The following is a 19,852-nucleotide window of genomic DNA, read 5'->3' as shown; positions in this document are numbered from 1 at the left end:
TATCTTGATAGGTTAAAAAAAAATCCCCTTTGGCTTTTTTGGTGAGTTTCAGAAGTGAAGATACAAAAATGAACAACATGGCACAACAAAACAAACATCTTTGACATAATTATTCTTAAGCCACAGTCTTCAAATGTTTTCTGAAAGGGAGAAGTAAAAAGGGGGGGGCAATAAATACTTCCATTTTAGAAAAAAAAAATTAATAAGCAAAATAGAAATGGAAAATAGGCTGGTTAAATATGAGTATGAAAATTTACAGCTGCCCCTGTGTCAAGTGTGACTTAAGATTTTTTTAAAGCAAAACAGAAGAAGAGGTATAAATCACTTTTCAGAAAAGCTAGATAACAAAAAGGCAAAATTAAAGATGTAGTTTAAGGATTACCTTAAGTGCTACAAATATAATTCTAAGTAAGCCAACTGTATCTGAGCAACCAAAGCTACTACATGAACAAAAGTGAATATTCCAGTCCCTACAATATATTACAAACCAGGAACTTTAAAAGGCCTTCCTACAGTGAAAAACTCTTGCTTGCTTGGCAGTTGACATAACAGGTACGAGGAAGATGATCTTGACCTTCAAGAATCATACAATCTAATACTAAGCATACTCATGCAAGTGAATAGTGGGTAGGAAAAGGGACAAATCCCTAAGGGTTGCATGCACATGCACATATGTGAACATGTGTAAATACAATGAGCATCAGAAACACAGTGAGAGACTGTCACGTCCTATCCTTCACAAGCACTGAGGTGAGAAAAACCTGACAAGAGACTGTCCAAAAATTTTTTGGAATTCTTAAATATACAAATATATAAATATCTTTACAAAACTCACTCCCAATCACATATGCCTCAGATCTCATGTTTCCTGTACCTCACATCACCAAGCACCAGGTGACCTTACCCATGTTCTCTCACTTGTAACAACTTTTTTCGTGGCTAGAGCAATCACTAAAACAGTTTCACAAATCATTTGTAAAAAAAAATTCTATAGATAATTTATAATGAACTCACACTGTGGACTTGAATACTAGCAAAATCTGGCATTCTACTCTTTAATTTCTTTAAAACCATTTTCCAGTTAAGAACCATTAACTTCTTAATGTCCTCACATTTATCCCTGGCTTTAAGTTCTGTCATTAGGAAAGTTAGTTTCCACCATATCACATGAATTCTTGCTTAAAATGGTAATGAAGGATAACAAGCTTTGTTGATTTGCAGATGCAAAGACCTAGCACTCTAGCCTCCCAAACAAACCGCTGTCATGGGACTCTGGAATTTCTAACGAATGACTTAAATCAAGAAATGTGAATATTCATAAAAGCCAATGAGCTTCTTGGGGGGAAAACCTGAAACAAATAAAAAAGCACTCTTGGGGCTCAGAAGCTAAAAAAATTAATTTGGGTTCTGAGGAAATAGAAAAAGAGAAGGAAACATGGAAGAGGAAGATACGGGCTAGGCTCTAAGGATACAGAAACTTATAGAAAATGACAGCTTTACCCTCATGACAGAAATAAAGGGGTAACTCAGAGAGAGCTTTCAACATTTTTGTGAGTTAAACCTCTAGTCCAACCTTTTCATTTTGTAGTGGTCCAGAAAGGCTGTTTTACTTGTGAAGGTGTCAGAGCGACATGGTCTCCTGATTCTCAGTAATACCCCACAATGTCACACTTGCTCTGGCTGTTGTCGAGTTAGGAGCTGCTTTTAAAGTCAAGGTCAACTACACAGCTGCAGGAGGGGCCCTGTGCCACTCTACTCAGGAATTCTGGCCTTGAAATGCCAAACATGATAAAAGGGGATACAGTCCCCTTCCTTCAAAAAATGCCAGGATCCTTGGGCGCCTGGGTGGTTCAGTGGGTTAAGCCTCTGCCTTTGGCTCAGGTCATGATCTCAGGGTCCTGGGATTGAGCCCCGCATCGAGCTCTCTGCTCCTCGGAGAGCCTGATTCCTCCTCTCTCTCTGTCTGCCTCCCTGCTTACTTGTGATCGCTATCTGCCAAATAAATAAATAAAATCTTAAAAAAAAAAAAAATGCCAGGATCCCTGTTACAGAGAATAACTATGTACTGAAGCAAATGCCAGAATTTTCACTCATTCCCCCTTTTCTGTCTTTTATACTTACCAATTTATCATTCCCATGATCTGTCTTCACTTCAGAACTAAGTGGAAGAAATAAGTCTGTTGTTGCATGTTCCGGGGGAGGTGCCTCTCCAAGAACTATCAACCCCTGCAAGACAGAAAAGCAGCATCAGTGAGTGGTACCATAAAGCACAAATTTAATTTACAAGTTAGTATCACAAGAGTTAGGGGCAGGGGACTGGTTTACCAAAGCCCCCTTCCCTTTTCCTATGGTTCTCAAACAAAAACATCACTACCAGCAGTTTTGCTTTCCCAAGAGTTATTTCAACATAAAGAATACCATAGTTTCCCCCTTTTCCCACTCAAATGCTATGACCTACATAAGCTTGTTCCCTTTAGCATCTTTTAGTCTGGAATCTTTAGTAGAGTCTGGTACTTTATACTGTATTACTAACTAGACTATACTACAACATACTACATACATACTAACTAGACTATACTACAACAGCAATGCAATTTTTCTAGGTAACTTGATCACAGATGTGGCTTAAAGATTACCTTAAGTGCTACGAATATAAATGTTACATGCTACAAATATAAGTGATAAGCCATCTGTATTTAAGCAACCAAAATTTTACCTGTTAAAAAGGTGGAACAGTGCACTCCCTACAATATATTACAAACTAAGAACTTAAATCAAACAAAGCTGTTCCAAAGGCACCTGTTTCTCATAAGCATAAATAACACTCCAGATTAGGTTCCTGCTTCACAATTTCAAAGCTGGATCTTACAGTTATCCCAGAAATTAAAAAATGTAAAAAGAAACTTAAAACGACTCTATAAATCCTATCCAGTCAGCAAGGGTGCAGCTTGGTAAAGACACAAGTGAGCTCACAGTATAAAACAAACAAAAAGCCACACACATGAATCTCACAATGAACTCAAACAGCGGTAACCAAAACCAACTTTTGACACTGTATAACAGAAAAGACTGGGATGAAAGTAACCAGGGCTTTGTGTCTTTAGTTTTCCTTTTCTGATTTAGAAAATAAGAAGATCTGACTAGTAAGTCTCTTAAAGGTAATTTTGTATTAGAATCACCTAGGAAAACTTCTCAAGCTATACCTGCCCAGCTTCAACATCAGATTTACTCCAAGTCCCTGGGGTTATGGCTGGGTATGCTACATTTTTAAAAAAGCTCCACTGGTAAGTCCTAAGGCAAGCTCTAAATTGAAACATATTAGACTTCGTCAATCTTGACTCAGCATCAGAATCCCCCCAGTGACCATCCTAAAATATAAATGTCAGGACTTAAAAATTTTGACTGTATCAATTTGAGCTCCATAGCCATCATGATGACACAGACTCTTGTAACAGCCAGCGAACCAGATGATCCATTCCTATGGTCCTTTCTAACTCAGAACTCTCTAATGAAATAGGGACTGCAAGAGAGGAAATGGAGGAGGGGGGCTGATCTTAAGAAAGAACAATGGAATTCTACCTGTTTCCTCCTAAACATGAAGGGGAAAAAAAAAAAAAAAAAAAAAAAAGAAAAAAAAAAAGAGTTACACCCCAAGCAAGAGAAACAACACTTACCTATCCTGGAATAAGACTATGACTAGCCTATGTAGAAAATGAACTGGAAACTCCTCAGAAAGGGGGAAAAGACCATTTAGAAAGGTTTGCCCTAGCCTCAGAATGAAGTTTCTCTGGCTAAAAAAAACTGCTGAACAATATTTTCTTCTCTCAGTAACAGCATAAAACAGACTTCATGAACTGTACCATGTCAAAGTAAAAACTATTCGCAAAAACCAGTTATCCTGCACTCTATTCCCTTCTTAAAATAGTACACTCAACATCTTCCCTGCTTAAGAGACCTGGTTACAGTTACACTGGTCTCATTATCTCCTAGAAAATGTCTCCATGTGTATGAGTTTGTTACCACTGAGAGGGAGGTAATTACAAGATAGTTACTAGATAAATAAATGCAATTAAAGGTTGCAATACTCTTACTTCCTTTGTTCATACTGATTCTGCCCTTTAAAAATATTTTTATCCAGGGCGCCTGGGTGGCTCAGTGGGTTAAGCCACTGCCTTCGGCTCAGGTCATGATCTCAGGGTCCTGGGATCGAGTCCCGCATCGGGCTCTCTGCTCAGCGGGGAGCCTGCTTCCCTCTCTCTCTCTTTCTCTCTCTGGCTGCCTCTCTGTCTACTTGTGATCTTTCTCTGTCAAATAAAAAAATAAAATCTTAAAAAAAAAAAATATTTATATCCAAAATGTCACTCATCCTTTCAAAGAGCTTGTCAAATCCAAGTCCCATCTCCTTTCAAGAAAATGTCCCCGGTTAACTGGGCCCTACTTGTTTTATCTACATTACCAGAGTTTCTGAAGCATTGGGATTATTGTCCTACATTCTGTATATTTGAATCTCATTTCCAGAGCAGAACCTTGGGGCCAATTTATTTATTATCGCCTCCATTTGTTTATTGACTTATGTTAAGCCCTCTAAAGACTTAGACAAAATACAAATATATTTGAATCCCCCATGTTCCCTAGCAGAATCATACACCAAGAAAGGAAATGTGTACCAATTGTTTTTTGAGTTTTAGGTTAAAAAATTTTTTTCCTTGAACAGGAATATTAAGTTCATATTAATTACAGCCAGAAGCCTAAATAAGCCAATTACCAGGTATAAAGTTACTCCCTCAATTTTTTTAGGTTAGAAGATAAGTCAGGATATAACAGTCACTATTTTCCAGAGAGAAAACTTGAATAATCTCTTAAAATAAACACCTCTCTGAAAGACAACAAGGGCACTCTCCTGAGAGTAAAAAAGACCTGGTAGGGACCACTTACTCCAAATCATTTTATAGACCCAGAGAGGATGGAGGTTGAAGGTCATGTCAACAGGCCAATCCATGGCAGAACTAGGGCTAAACACTGGGTCAAACTCCTCATGTTCTTTCATTCACTCAGATCAAGCCATCAATTATCCACTTATTGACATTGTTTTAGGGGCTGGGAATACAGGAAAGAAGGAGAGATATATCCTTCTACCCTGGTAATCCTCATCCGAACCCATCCCTCTAAGTGCTTACATTCCAATCCTGGGGAAGACAGATAATAAACAATTTGAGTAAATAAATTTTATGTAGTACATGAGAAGGTATAAAATGCTAAAGAAGAAAGGACAATGTGAGGATTAAATGGGAGTGGGCATCTCAGGGCTATTACTGTACTCTAAAACAGACCGCAAACTAGCAGAGGCCAAGATACAAAGACTGGGAGAGTTTCCCCATTCTTTACCACTGCTCAAGTCAAAACCAGGATCATGCCCAGGCCCCTAGGCCTAGAAAAATTCTATAAAAGGATCCAAGGAATTGGGATGGATCATAGCTGCATGCAGTCATAATATATCCTTATACATTATTCCTCTGTGGAAACATAAAGCTGTCCTACAGAAGTCAAAAAAAGGAAGAAAAAAATAGTATGAACCAAAACTAAAAAAGGAAGAATTGGTGGAAGGAATTATGCTAAGCCTGATTATAAAACGGGGCAAAAAGAAAAAAAAAAAAAAAAAAAAAAAGCAAAAAAGAACAGAAAAAACTTAAGCTGTAGACTTAATTGCTGCTATTTCAACAATTTCATGTAATACATGGAACCAAAGTACAAGATAAAAAAGTCACCTCTTAATTTATAACACAAAATTAAGATGCAAATTCACACACTCCCTCCCCTTTTCATTCTGAGTAGGTCAATCTTCCTTACCCATCTTAAGATAAATCAGTGGTCTCCCTGCAGATCAGTTCCACAGGAACCATGCTGGGCTACCTAGACAAGACATAGCTGTCCACAATGCCTTATAAACCCTCTAAGATGGGAATGTCAACTGCTTAACATCACTTTTGAAGATAAAGATGTATTTCTAGGCTTCTACTATTCCCTTCAACTCCCTTGCTATCCAGAAACTTCAGTGCTCTTCCACCTCTCATTCCCAATAATATGTCCATCCTCAGTCAGTAACTGCTATGTAATTTCACAGATCAGTCTGAAGAAATAAAAGAAAAATGGTATGTTTTGTATTAGACATGGATGTTGAAGGCTGTGTTAAGAAGTCTCCTTTAACAACAAAACCCATGTGGTCCCTGTGCTTTCCCCCTCAGTTTTATTTAGCAAGTATGAAATATCAATAAATATGGTCAAGACATATAATGAAGACGGAAGAACAGAACAGCAGTGTTAGAAAATGCTCTGGAGTCAGATAAATAGCTGTGAGTTCAAATTTAGCTCTGCCTCTTGCAAACATGTAAGCTCTAAGATTTGCTCTGTGCACTGAACAAGAATACATGAACATACTTGTTTATGTACGCACTCTAGGTACATATATTGTTCTCCTTTCTCATTCTATAATGGAGCATCTTAAAAAAAATAAGCTCAATGATCATGAAAATTAAAATAGTAAAGGAGCTCCTAAACACTGTATTCTTTTTCTCCAAAGAGCAACAGGAATCATTACTCCCAAAAGAAACTCTCAAGATTCTCTCAACCTGGAAGTAAATACTTAATTTCTGACAGGAAAGAAACTAACTGGTAGTCAACTAGTGGTAGTTCTCAAAATACTTTTTTTTTTTTTTTTTTTGGAATATGTCACTTTCAGAAAATTAAAGTTAACATGCTAGAGAGTAAATCCTTAAAAAGAAAAAGAAAGCTTCAGCCTCTTATTCCCCAACCCAAGACATGTTATAGCTCTACAGTTTACCACCAAGTCTAGATTAATCTCATGAAAAGGCCTGTACAACCCAGGCAATCCTAACAAACCATGGAGGATAGGAAATGGGAATATCAATCCACTTTACCAAAACACAGGCAGTTAAAAATTTTAGTAACTCAAAAAGTAGGCAAGCTCTTGGAAGCAACTAACTTGAGCAACAGTCAAATGCCTGTACCTCAGCTCTGTGCTCACATGTTTACTTGACCACGAACAAACTGCTTTCTTCTATGATGCTCCAATGGTTAACCTTTAGTTTTGTAAGTAACAGTAAAACGCTTAGCACAGCGCCTGGCATGCAGTAAATGCTCAAAGACTTCTGTTATTCTAGTGATAGGAGACCAAATGCACATTAATTTACCTTTGGGATATATTTTATTGCTTACATGTTATACAGGCTTGAACAGGATCCCTCCAAAATTTATGCAACCTAAAACCTATAAATGGATCCTTACTTGGAATTAGGGTCTTTGCAGACATCACTGGGTTAAAATGAGCCCTATTGTGGGCCCTAAATCCCAATATGACTAACGTTCGTTTAAGAGGGAAATATGGGCACAGACACACAGAGACAAGATGTCCAAGTGAGGACAGAAGCAGAAACAGGAATGATGCTTTTTAAGGAGGAACACCAAGCAAGGACTATCAGCAACCACCAGAAACTTAGAAGCAAGCAAGTAAAGATTCTTCCCTAGAATCTTCAAAGGGGGTGTGGCCTTCCCTCTATCCTGATTTTAGAATTCTAGCCTTCAGAACTATAAGAAAACAAATTTCTGTTGTTTTATCACTCAATTTGTGCTGTTACCCAAGAAAGTGCCCCAAGAAACGAATACGTTTATTTTAAACAGACGTTGTATAAATACAAATATTAAATAAAGTTGTCACAGTTTTCAACATACTACTTATTAGAATTATCATTCAACTTTTACTCTTCCAATCAGAATTCTGTAACAGATATTGTGTATCCAGACTGTAGACCAAGAAAATATATTACCATCTTGAATGCCTTATTTTACAGACCATGAAAAAAAACGGAGGCTCAGGAAGGTTCAGTGACTTTTCTTCCCAAGCTTACATAGCTCTATGGTAGCAAAGACAGGACTAGAACAAAAGATTATTAATCCCAAGCCTTACATCTCTTTAATACATTATGTTTTGAATAATAAAACTCTTGAAGAGTCAATATATGCACAAAACTCCCAGATAAGCACTTTCCAGATATTTAGAAATACCTAAGACTTTTGAAAGTTTCCCCAAACTGCTGTCAGTACTGCTGAGTTATGAGCCAAAGAATAAAACAGGAACCAAAAGTGAATTAAGACTATCTTCTCTGGGGGCACCTGGGTGGCTCAGTCATTAAGCATCTGCCTTCAGCTCAGGTCACGATCCCAGGATCCTGGGATCGAGCCCTGCTCCACGGTGAATCTGCTTCTCCCTCTCCTACTCCCCCAGCTTATGTTCCCTCTCTGTCAAATAAATAAATAAAATCTTTAAAAAAAAAAAAAAAAGAAAGAAAAAAGAATATCTTCTCTGGTGCCTGGCTAGCTCAGTCAGTGGAGTATGTGACTCTTGAACTCTGGGTTGTGAGTTCAAGCTCCACACTGGGTGTAGAGATTACTTAAAAAATAAAATCTTACGGGGAAAGAAATCCCACACACAACTAGTGAGACTGTAAACCGAGCGTGCTGCCGAAATACTTCTCTGAAGTAGGTATCAAGAACATAAAAGTATCCATATGATTTAGCTAAAGATGTTTATTATGGTATGCTTTATGATTTTAATAAATGGCAGAATTAAAACAGTCACCAAGAAAGGTAATATAATGTACCCAACTAAAATGTTTTCCCGGGGCACCTGGGTGTCTCAGTGGGTTAAAGCCTCTGCCTTCGGCTCAGATCATGGCTCCAGGATCCCGGGATCGAGCCCCACACCAGGTTCTCTGCTCAGCGGGGAGCCTGCTTCCCCCTCTCTCTGCCTACTTGTGATCTCTGTCAAATAAATAAAAATCTTAAAAAAAAAAAAAAAAGTTTTCCCAAAAAAAAAAAAACAACTACAAGAGCACTCCAGTGGAATTTTTGGAATAAAAGCTTAGATGATACATATGGGGTGGGGGGACGCTGCAGAACTTCAAACTCTCATTTTATCTTGTCACTTGGTCATCCTTTTAAACTTTTGGCTTACTAATTAATTTAATGCATATAGTACACACAGTACAGCAATTTTCTGAAGGCTCTGACCAGCACTAAGGCAGGACAAAAAAGTGTTGTGACATGTATTTTTAAGAGCAACAGACTCTTCATCTAGCTAATACGGAGGGAAAAAAAAAAAACAAAACAAAACAAAACAAAAAAAAACCTTGAAAGAATGTAAGCTCCACAAAAGCAGGATTTTTATTTTACCACACATCCCTCTAAAGAGAACAGTGCCTGGTACACAGTAGGCACTAACCTATTTGCTAAATGTGTGTCTTTTCCATGCACATTTACTTCTCAGTCAAACCCAAACTGAGTAAGTGACTCTTTTCTAAGGTGATTTTTAAGAAGAAAAACTACCACAGTGTCACTATCAAGATAAAAGTTCTTTGGTAAGAATCAGGACTCTGCAGACTGGAGGACACAAAATCTCAAACACCAATGTGTAATTTCACTGGAAAAGTCTTTCAGGGAAAATCCTAATTTTCCTTAAGAAAGCAAGAGACGCTTAGTGGTAAAATAGAAATGCATCTAAGTAGAAAAGCAAGAGGATATTCTTAGCTATCACTCTTTTCCATAAATATAATAAAGAGTTACATCAATGGCTTACATTTATATAGTCTCTTTTTTATGTTTCCTATTAGCCCAAATACAGAACTGTTTCATTCTAAACACATGTTCAATTTAACATTACATTTTAATAGTGTGGTCTGCACTATTTTAAACATGAGGCCCTTAAACAAACTAAACACTATTATCAGATCATATTAAAAACTCTTCTCTTTGACCCAGTTACGAGTTCTTGAGGGATGGGGAAAAAAGGGTAATGGTAATTTTTAGTTGGGCTGAAAAAGACCAGACATTTATCTCTTACCTTATTAGCACGTATCTGTTTGTAAATATCTGTTTGCTGCCGAATTCGATATTCCAAGTCAGAAACATGAGCCTGAAGCCAGTTCCAGCGGCTGACAATAGCTGCTCGGTCTGCAGCCCATCTCCATTCTGACCTGCGTCTCCTAAAAGGAAATAAACTGAGTGAAATTCGAGAGTAGCAGCAACATTTATACCCAATGGGAATGGGAGGGTTTTAACATCTAAAGTCCCTTATGTCGCCTAGTCTACTGCCAAGAAAAACCCAAGACTTAACATATGTATGTATGTATGTCAATTACAGGACACACATGGACAAAACTTCACATATAGATATTTCCCAAATTAACTAGCTGAAACTGCCTTCTAGTATTCCAATCTTGTGGCAAGTTCAGAGGAGACATAGAAATATTCTCAGGAGACAGAAATTTCTCAGGAGATAGAGAAATATTTTCTACTTCAACATAAAACATATATAAAAAAATGAAGATTATCGACACAGAAAATCCAAAAGACACCACAAATTATTAAAGCAAAGAATTCAGCAAAATTGTCAAGATTGTCAAAGTGTTGGTATGTGCCAACAAGTGGAAAATATTCATTTTTATAAAAAGCACTATTCACAGCACCAACTTATGCTAACTTGATACATACAAGATCTTTAGAGAAATAATAAAACCTGAAAACATAAAGACTTATAAAAATGAGACACAATGTTCTTTAAGATGACAATTTTCACATGTGTATAAATTCAAATAAGTCCCAACCAGATTCCCTACAGGGTTTTAAATGGAAACAGATAAAAAGATCCAAAAATTCACAAGGAAACAAAGACCAGCAGTAGCAAAATTCTAAAGAAAATATGATGGAAACTGGCAACTACAGACTTACTGTAAAGCCATAACAATTAAAGCAGTATCCAGAAAGACAAAAAGACCAGTGAGACAAAATATAAGGCCCCAAAACTCAGAACTGGATATATAAAAGGAATGACATCCGTTATCAGTGGGGAAAGACTGAACTATTCAATGGATAGTTGAATGGCCAGCTCTTTACACAGAAGAAAATAAAACTAGTTCCCCTCATCATCATATAATTCCATAATTTTGGAATTCCTAAATCTGTAAAGCCAAACTAAAAGAAAAATATCTTTGGAAGGATTCCTTAAGACACAAAAAACATCTTAGCTCAATTTCAACATACAACAAAAGATTTAATAAAGCTAAAGATAAGCCGCTATTTGGTAGAAGATTATCTGCAACAAACATAACTGAAGATTAAGTATCAGAATATAAAATAGAACTCCAACAAAGAGATTAAAAAAACAGACAATCTAATAAAACAATAGGAAATTCATGTGAGAAATCCAAATGGCCAATGAATATACAAAAATACACCATACCTTGTCAGATTTTGGTTGAAATATTAGTATTAGGTCAAGTATTAGGAAGCTATTTCAAACCCAGACTGGAAAAACCAAGTTTTTTAAGATATGGAGAATAGCAATTCATACACTGCCAGTAATAAAACCTGGCACACCTGCTTCTGAAGGCTAATTTGGAAATACTTGGCTAGACAGAAAAATGTGAATACCCAACCATAACGAAATTCTATTTCTGAGAACACTTGCACATCTGCATGAAGAAAGAGATTCATTGCAATAGTTTGTAAGAGCTAAAAGTTACAATCTAATTTGCTAAAGTAGGAAAATAAACTAAGAAATAAGTTGTTTGAGATACACACAAGTAGTAAAAGAATTTAAAGGAATACTGCTTATTAATAAGTATTATATGTATCAACATGACTAAATCTCAACAACACGGAATGGAAAAGTTGTAATAAAACTAAAAAAGCATAAACATACAATAAGGACTGTTGCCAATACATAAATAGTAATAGTAAAGTATAAAAATATGCGCAGAACTGATACTCAACAAAGTTAGGATCAGGGTTCTTATCACCTCTGGGAATGGGAATGAAGAAGTTGGATTTTAGCTCTACTTATAATGTAATGTGTGATTCCTCTTTAAAAACAAAAGTCTGGGGCTCCTGGATAGCTCACATGGTAGAGCGTGCAACTCGATCTTGGGGTGATGAGTTCGAGCCCCATGTTGGGCACAGAAATTACTTAAAAAAACAAAACCCTTAAAAAATACAATAAAAATAAAAACAAAAAGTTTCATGGAAATATATGACAACATTTTAACATTCCTTAAATATTAGAGGGGTATATGGCACCTGGTATATTCTATAACCAAAGTATTTCATAATCTTCCATAAAATTCTTTTCTAAGAAAGCAGCAGCAGTCACACTGACTGTAGCCCCACCTCCAATCAGGATAACATACTCACTACCAAAAATTTTAAATGGCTGTAAGTGAACTCTAACAGAGTCTACTGATGAGATTAAAAAAACAAAAAAATATGTCAGGGTGCCTGGGTGGCGCCGTTGGTTAAGCTTGTTCAGCTCTTGGTTTCAGCTCAGGCCCTGATCTCAGGGCTGTGAGATGGAGCCTCTCCTCAGGCTCCAAGCTCAACGTCTGCATCTGCTTGAGACACTCTCCCTCTTCCTCTGCCTCTGTCCTTCCTCCTGCTCTCTCTCTAAATTACATAAATCTTAAAAAAAAAAAAAAAAAGAAAGAAAGAAAAGAAAAGTCAATAATGACAGAACACATCTAACCACAGCAGGGCTAGAAAGGAGTTAATACTTAATTATACCATTATAATTAAGACCAAGGTTAGCAATGATATTTTACTTTTATTTTATATGGTCTAAAAATAAGCCATTCAAGCCAACCACTGTGACAAAGTATTATCCAATTATTTCTCTTTTAGAAAGAAGGGATTTTACAGTTCCCTAACCTTGATAGAATCAGCACAAGATGTAAAGAGACTTTTTAAAAAAAGTCTAATTATCTGGGTGCCTGGGTGGCTCAGTGGCTCAAGCATTTGACTCTTGATTTCACCTCAGGTCATGATTTCCAAGGTTGTGAAACTGAGCCCCAGGTCTGGCTCTGGGTGGGCTCCCTAGTGGGCATGGAGCCTGCTTAAGATTTTCTCTCTCCCTCCCCGCCCCGCCCCCGCCACCGGTCCTCCACCACCACCTCTCTCTCTTTCTCTCAATAAGAAAAGTCTAATTATCTGGTTTAATGTTGGCTGCAGTTCTAGTTCTAGCCCAAATCAGGAAAGAACCTCAAGACGTTAAATACAATCTCTGAATCATTCCTGAACTATAAAAATGCCCCCCCCACCTTTTCAATAAGAGGTAAAGTTAGTTAACCTGCATATCAAATTCCCAACTTTCATTCCTCCATGAGGTTCACCTTCCTATCCTGCTAAATCTCTTGGGTTTTGTAAGTTCATTTCATTCATTCCCAAAGCTACCACAGCACCAAATGCCCATTTACCATATCATGACTGGGCTACTCCAATAAACCTTAGCTATTACTACTCGTAACGTAAGTTATGCACTACTTTTCCTAACTAAACTCGCCTTAAACCTCATTACTTCCTGTCACTCTTATATGTAAGGAACCATACACCTCCCATGGCTTCTTTTCAAATCCTAAGTCTTCAAGAAAACAAAGTATAATGGAAGTCAAATACTGTAAAAGCAATTCAAAGACAAAAACTGATGAGTACAATTAACAGTGTTCATTTAATGAGTTTATTCACAAATTGTTTTAACAATGGACAGTGGCTAGCCAAAACAAAACCCTAATGTTGAAAACTAAGGTAAAGGAAAGAAAATTTAGTGGCAAATTTGCAGTGCTTCCTCCTTAGTCACCCTTGATGGACAAAGAATCCTAGCAGTCTCTCCCAGTGATCCTGAACTTGATCCATAAGCTTTCTCATGACAGTGTTCTAGGATACCAAACACTCTTAATTGGCAAGAAAGATGAAATCTATTTGTTATCTCTGAATTTAGATACATCCTAACCAAAAGAATTCTCTTTTCCCCTTCTTGTCTGATATCAAGGGGTTGAAAAAAAAGAAATAAACCCAAACACTTTAAAATCTGTTTGAAACTCTGAGACTAAAACAGAGAAGAAAATTACTTAAAACATTTCCGTTCACAAGAACTTTGACAAGTACTATTTTTGATATTAAAGAACAGCCCTTTTAAATTTTCCTAAGGTAAAAACTAACAAGCCCACTCTACAGGTATTCTCCTAAATATCAATAACAAACTGAACTTCCTATTAATATTTTTTGGAAGTTGGCTAATAAACTCATTAAGGACAGGCAGCACCAAATTATGAACAGTTTTCATTCTACAAATACAGTTGTCATTTGACAGTTTAGAATTGGAAGTGATTTTCAGTGGAAAGTTTGCCACAATGTTGTAATGTAATCAATGAAAAATAAAAACCCCACCCCCGCCCCCAAGTGTCCAAAAAGTATCTTGTGTGGTTTTAAGAGTCTGAGAAAGAAAGAGCATATGTGCGAGCACACACGCACGCGCGCGCGCGCGCGCACACACACACACACACACACACACACACACACACGGGGTTAAAGGGGCAGAGAGAAAAGCAGATTCCCAGCTGAGGAGGGAGACTGATGGGGCTCAATCCCAGGAGCCTGGGATCATGACCTGAGCCAAAGGCAGATGCTTAACCAACTGAGCCACCCAGGCACCCCAGTATCTTGTGTTTAAAATACCAGCAATATGGTTAGAAAGCCAAACTATTAGCAAAGTTATACAGTTAACAAGTCTGAGGTAGCTATGAAGATGATACCAGACCCCAGTGACAGAACACCACAAAATATTATTTTAAGAATAAGATCTTCACATCTCACCTGTTTTCCCCCTATAACAAATACAACATGCCACAGAAATTCAGTTTACTTGAGGGAGAGGTGGATTCCCCCTGATGTTCAAAATGTAAATTTATTACTCGGATAATTTACAGAGCAAAAAGCTACTGATTTAGTATTAGTCATAGACTTCAAAAAGAACACATGACTTAAGGTTGTATAGTGATAATTACATACTGAATTGGTTTCTAATGTAGTCCTTGTGAATGATGAAGAAAAAGATATAAATTCCAACACAGATGGAATTGCTTACTCTGTGCTAACAATTAGTGAAGTAATTATTTTAACTTTATTGCCTATGTAGGACACTAGAATATCTACTAAACTATTATTCTGCTGTGTACTACTTCATTCCAGTTTGTACCAAAATGTTTGTCTACACCTACCAGGCTACTGCCTGAAAATTCATTTTAACTCCTATTTTGCCCCTCATTTTTGTAAACATATTGGTAAATATGCTTTATATAAAAACCCATTAAAATTTTACATTATGGATTGATTTTTGGTTACCTAAATGCAGGAAGATACAGTACCAGTTTCCTTTGGTAATACCACATGAATAATACATTTTAATGTTGCCAGCTATGTACCAGCATTTATTTGTATAAAATAGCATATGCTGTATAAACAGATTCTTTTTAGAGGGTTAAGAAGACTATTACCACATATCTAGAACTTAGGGTATTTTACAGGATCCAAGAATATAAAATATTTATGCCACTCACTTGAACAAAAAAAATCATTTCCTCTAAAAAAGCTCTTATATTTATAAAACACTCTGAAACTACGAAGTGGAAAACACTTAAAAATTTAGGGTTCAGCTTACATGTTGGCCAATGTAGAAAACGAAAAAGTGATTTCTGTCTTTAATTTTCTAAAATCATCTTGAATGGTAATGTTAATAGAAATGTTTCAGTAGAAGAGGAGGACCAGATCAACACAGGGACTTTTATGCAAGGAGATATAACCTCAAATGTGGCAGCCAAGGTCCTCTTATTTTTATTACATATTAGGAATTATACACTGAATCCTCAAAGGTGTCACTGATAACAAAACTTTTCTATTGCACCATGAGAGGTAATGATCTGATTCACTTAACTCAGAGGTGATTACCACTGATTTTACTAAAATAAAAGCATTAAGGAATTTAATTTCTGCTAAGAGAAAAATAAGAATTTGCAGTATTACTAGTATATCAAATCCTTCTATTTGATAAACCCTATCTTCAATGCCTACAGAATTGCCAGAGACAGCAGAGCAATAAGCAGCAGTGACAGACACTTCCTCTTCCTCAAAGATAAACTACAGCAAAAGCTGACTTATCTAAAAAGAACAGTAAAGCTAGGCACTGAACCATGTCATACTTGACCTACTGCTGTCTTTAACAAAATCACCTAACTTCTACTCCAAGATGGAAAATCTGTTAATCTAGCATAACAGTGCTGGTTTATACTACTTTTCCCTGATCTAGGGGGGAAGAAAAAATATATATATATATATGGTTGTAGGACCAGACACAGTATGTGTATACACACACACAGTATGTGTGTGTATATGTATATATATAGGGGAGAGAGCAGGAGGGGCGGGGCAGAGAGAGAGGGAGAGAGAATCTGAAGCACATCCATGGTCCCAGCATGGAGCCCAAAGCAGGGCCTGATCTCACAACCTTGTGATCTAGAAATTTTTTTTTAATCTAGAAATTTTTAAAAAAATCTCATTAAACAACAACGAATAAGTTAGAAAGACCTGGATGGTGGTAATTCCTCTTCAATTCTGATTTCGTTTCTATTTCCAGTTCTTTCACTTTATGTAGAAAAATTTCTATTAAAAAAATTAAAAGTAGGGGCGCCTGGGTGGCTCAGTGGGTTAAGCCGCTGCCTTCGGCTCAGGTCATGATCCCAGGTCCTGGGTTCAAGCCCCACATGGGGCTTTCTGCTCAGCAGGGAGCCTGCTTCCTCCTCTCTCTCTGCCTGCCTCTCTGCCTACTTGTGATTTCTGTCAAATAAATAAATAAAATCTTTAAAAAAAAATTAAAAGTAAAATGACTGTCTACAGCCAAATTACATAGCACTATGTTGAAAAACACTATGTTGAAAAACTGGCACACAAATTATTTTAGAGTTCTGTGCTACTTCCAAGTGTGCAAGAAAGTCCAAGATACCTAGGTTCTGAAATCTCCAGGTTATTTACATGACTTATAAAACCAAGAGAATAAAGTAAGTAAAGTGAGATCATCCCTGAGCAACCAGAGCATATAAGTTAAGTTGCTAGATTCAAAGTATCCAGGTTAAGAGTCAGGGTCACAAGAATAGAAACTCCTGACATTACTGAGAGCCACTTAAAACAAACAAACAAACAAACAAACAAACAAACAAAAAACGTATATACAAGTGTTTACCACCTAGCTTAAAAGCAGAATGAAATGAACAGGTGAAGAAGCAGGAATACAGGTTCAAGCCAAGTTCTCACTTTTATTTATACTTTATGTGATTACAGACATGAAAACTGACCTCTGGAAATAATAGCAACATCTGCCTCATAGGAATGTGGCATTCATAAATGATACAATCCTAACTGCAAAATACAATCTGTGTATTAGAAAAGATTAAATAAACATAACCTTGGAGTCCAATTCTATACTGTAAAAGATATAAAAGAAGGGAAAAGAGGAGAAATAAACCTCCAAGAAGCAGAAAAATACAGGAAATAGATGTTTTCAGTTAGCAACAGACTTAAGTTTGAGTGTTGGGCTTCAGACTCATCCAAAGAAGGTCCACGCTAAACAGCAAAACTGAAGTACAGCTGACCCTTGAGTAACACGGGGGTTTGGGATGCCAAAACTTAATTACTAACTGCCTGCTGGTGACTGGAAGCCTTACCAAATAACAGAAACAGTCAATTAACACATATTGTATATGTTTTATGTGTTATGTACTACATCCTTCCAATAAAGCTAGAGAAAATATTAAGAAAATCTAAGAGAAAATACATTTATAGTAGTGTATCAAAAAAAATACCACATACAATGTACCCTCCCAGTTCAAACATGTTATGTTCAAGGCTCAACTGTAGTTCATTAGAATAGATAATGTACTCAGCAACAACTTCAATGACATTACCCTCTGCCCAAACTTAGAGATGGAGGAAATAAAATGGGGGGGGGGCGGCATGCAAAAAAAATCTACCATCAAATATCCTTCATGTTTTGCCTGTAAAATAAAAACTTGGATGAGAATGAGTTTAAGAAGCATTTTGTATCTGTCATTCTAACTATTATCAGCTTTCTAGAGAGGTCTAGAGTAACAGGAAACCAGTCTACCAGAGCCAATTCTAAACTTCCAATTAATTCAGCCTCATAAAGACTCCAGGGTGGTGGGTTAGGGTGGAGGTGGCGGTTTTGAATAGTTAACCCTTTTGTCCTAATGCTTAAATAAGATTAACTCCAAAACTGAAAAGAGATTTATGTGTTTTGGCAAATTATTTAAGCCAAACTTTCAGCCACCATCAACTCTTCCTCTCGTCTGCCACCCCTACCCCAGTGCCAGTGCCATTTAATAAATATATAAGTACCTATTATTTATTATCAGAGATTATACCAGGTGCTGAGGATACAGTAATAATAAACAAGAACTGTGGCTCATTAAGCTTCGAGTTTAATGGGCAATACAAATGTTAATAAACAGTCATGCAAAATGTGAGAGAAGAGATTATAACTATGACATCGGATCTAGATTGAGGGATGTAGAAGACTTCTCTGTAGTATAACCATTTAACCTAATAAACTCCAAAGAATAAATCAGGATGTGGACATGCAAACTTGCTGGGGATGAGAGGTCCGGGCGGGGAGGGGGGAGATATGGAGATGCACAAAAGGTACTGGGGACTGGGGCTCCTGGGTGGCTCAGTGGGTTAAAGCCTCTGCCTTCAGCTCAGGTCATGGTCTCAGGGTCCTGGGATCGAGCCCCGCATTGGGTTCTCTCTGCTCAGCAGGGAGCCTGCTTCCCCCTCTCTCTCTGCCTGCCTCTCTACTTGTGATCTCTCTGTCAAATAAATAAATAAAATCTTAAAAAAAAAAAAAGATACTGGGGACTGTAGTGTGTCTTAAGAAGAAAGGATATGTGCAGGTTCTGTAGCTGGAGCTCAACCAGTAAACAAGGGGAAGAATGCACTGGAGTTGACACTGGATATAGGAAGGTAGTAAGGTCAGATCTTACAGAACTCTGTAATCCATGTTAGTTTTATGAAACAGTATTACACAGTCCTGGTCTTGGCCTATGTTCTTGCATTTACCTTGGACTCTTTTTAAATGAAAAATCTCAAATACAAGCTAACAGATAATGAACTCCCACATAACCATCAACTAACTTAATTATTATTAACTCTTGGCCAGTCCTATCTCATCTATAACATCTACCCCCAATCCTTATGGATTAATTTTGAAGCCAATCCCAGCTATCAGATCAGTACATCTGTATTTATTTCCATGTGTATCTCTAAAAGGTAAATTCACTTAAAATATAGTATACTATAGACTGTGCTATATTTACACACATACACTACACTATATACTTCCATAATTTAAAAAACAGTAATTCCTTAATGTCAAATATCCAGTTGTTGGTCAAATATTCTCAACTGTCAACTGGCTTCTCCAAAGTGAAGATCCACACACTGCATTTGGTAATAAATCTCAAATTTGTAAAAGATTTCCTCTTTTTCTCCTTGCAATTTATTTGTAGAAGAAATAGAACTATCTGTCCTTCAGAATATCCCACATTTATTTTTATCCTTGTCCCAAAGTCCACACTTTTGAACTTTATAAACTCTACCTCTAAAGTACTTTTAGTTTGTTATTTAGTGTTTAGTACGGATCAACAAATAACTTATTTGTACTTTTGTACATTTAATTTTTACATGTTTAAGACTGAGGGAAGCCTGGGTGGCTCAGCTGGTTAAGCGTCTGCCTTTAGCTCAGGTCATGACCCCTGGGTCCTGGGATCCAGTGGCAACATCAGGCTCCCTGCCCAGTGGGAGCCTGCTCCTCTCTCTGACTGCTGCTCCCCCAGCTCGAGCTCTCTCTTTGACAAATAAATAAAATCTTTAAAAAAAAAAAAAAAAA

At 37.0% G+C, this 19,852-nt stretch overlaps 1 protein-coding gene across 5 annotated transcripts in view; it reads right to left on the bottom strand.

Moving 5' to 3' along the window:
* The window catches only part of LOC111158065 (KAT8 regulatory NSL complex subunit 1), a 180,705-nt gene that overhangs the window by 47,754 nt on the left and 113,099 nt on the right, over positions 1 to 19,852 (bottom strand). For all 5 annotated transcript variants that reach the window (XM_022519871.1, XM_022519870.1, XM_022519869.1 and 2 more), the window contains 2 exons: positions 9,914 to 10,055; positions 2,122 to 2,226 (listed from right to left, as the gene is read on the bottom strand). In XM_022519871.1, coding sequence (XP_022375579.1) covers positions 2,122 to 2,226; positions 9,914 to 10,055 — 247 coding nt within the window. The remainder of the gene's footprint in view (positions 1 to 2,121; positions 2,227 to 9,913; positions 10,056 to 19,852) is intronic.

The sequence above is a fragment of the Enhydra lutris genome, unplaced genomic scaffold (assembly GCF_002288905.1).
Source record: "Enhydra lutris kenyoni isolate GAN:26980312 unplaced genomic scaffold, ASM228890v2 scaffoldscaffold57, whole genome shotgun sequence".
In the NCBI taxonomy this organism is placed as follows: Eukaryota; Metazoa; Chordata; class Mammalia; order Carnivora; family Mustelidae; genus Enhydra; species Enhydra lutris.
Note: the sequence above shows the minus strand (reverse complement) of the source record. Positions and strands in the feature narration are given on the sequence as shown.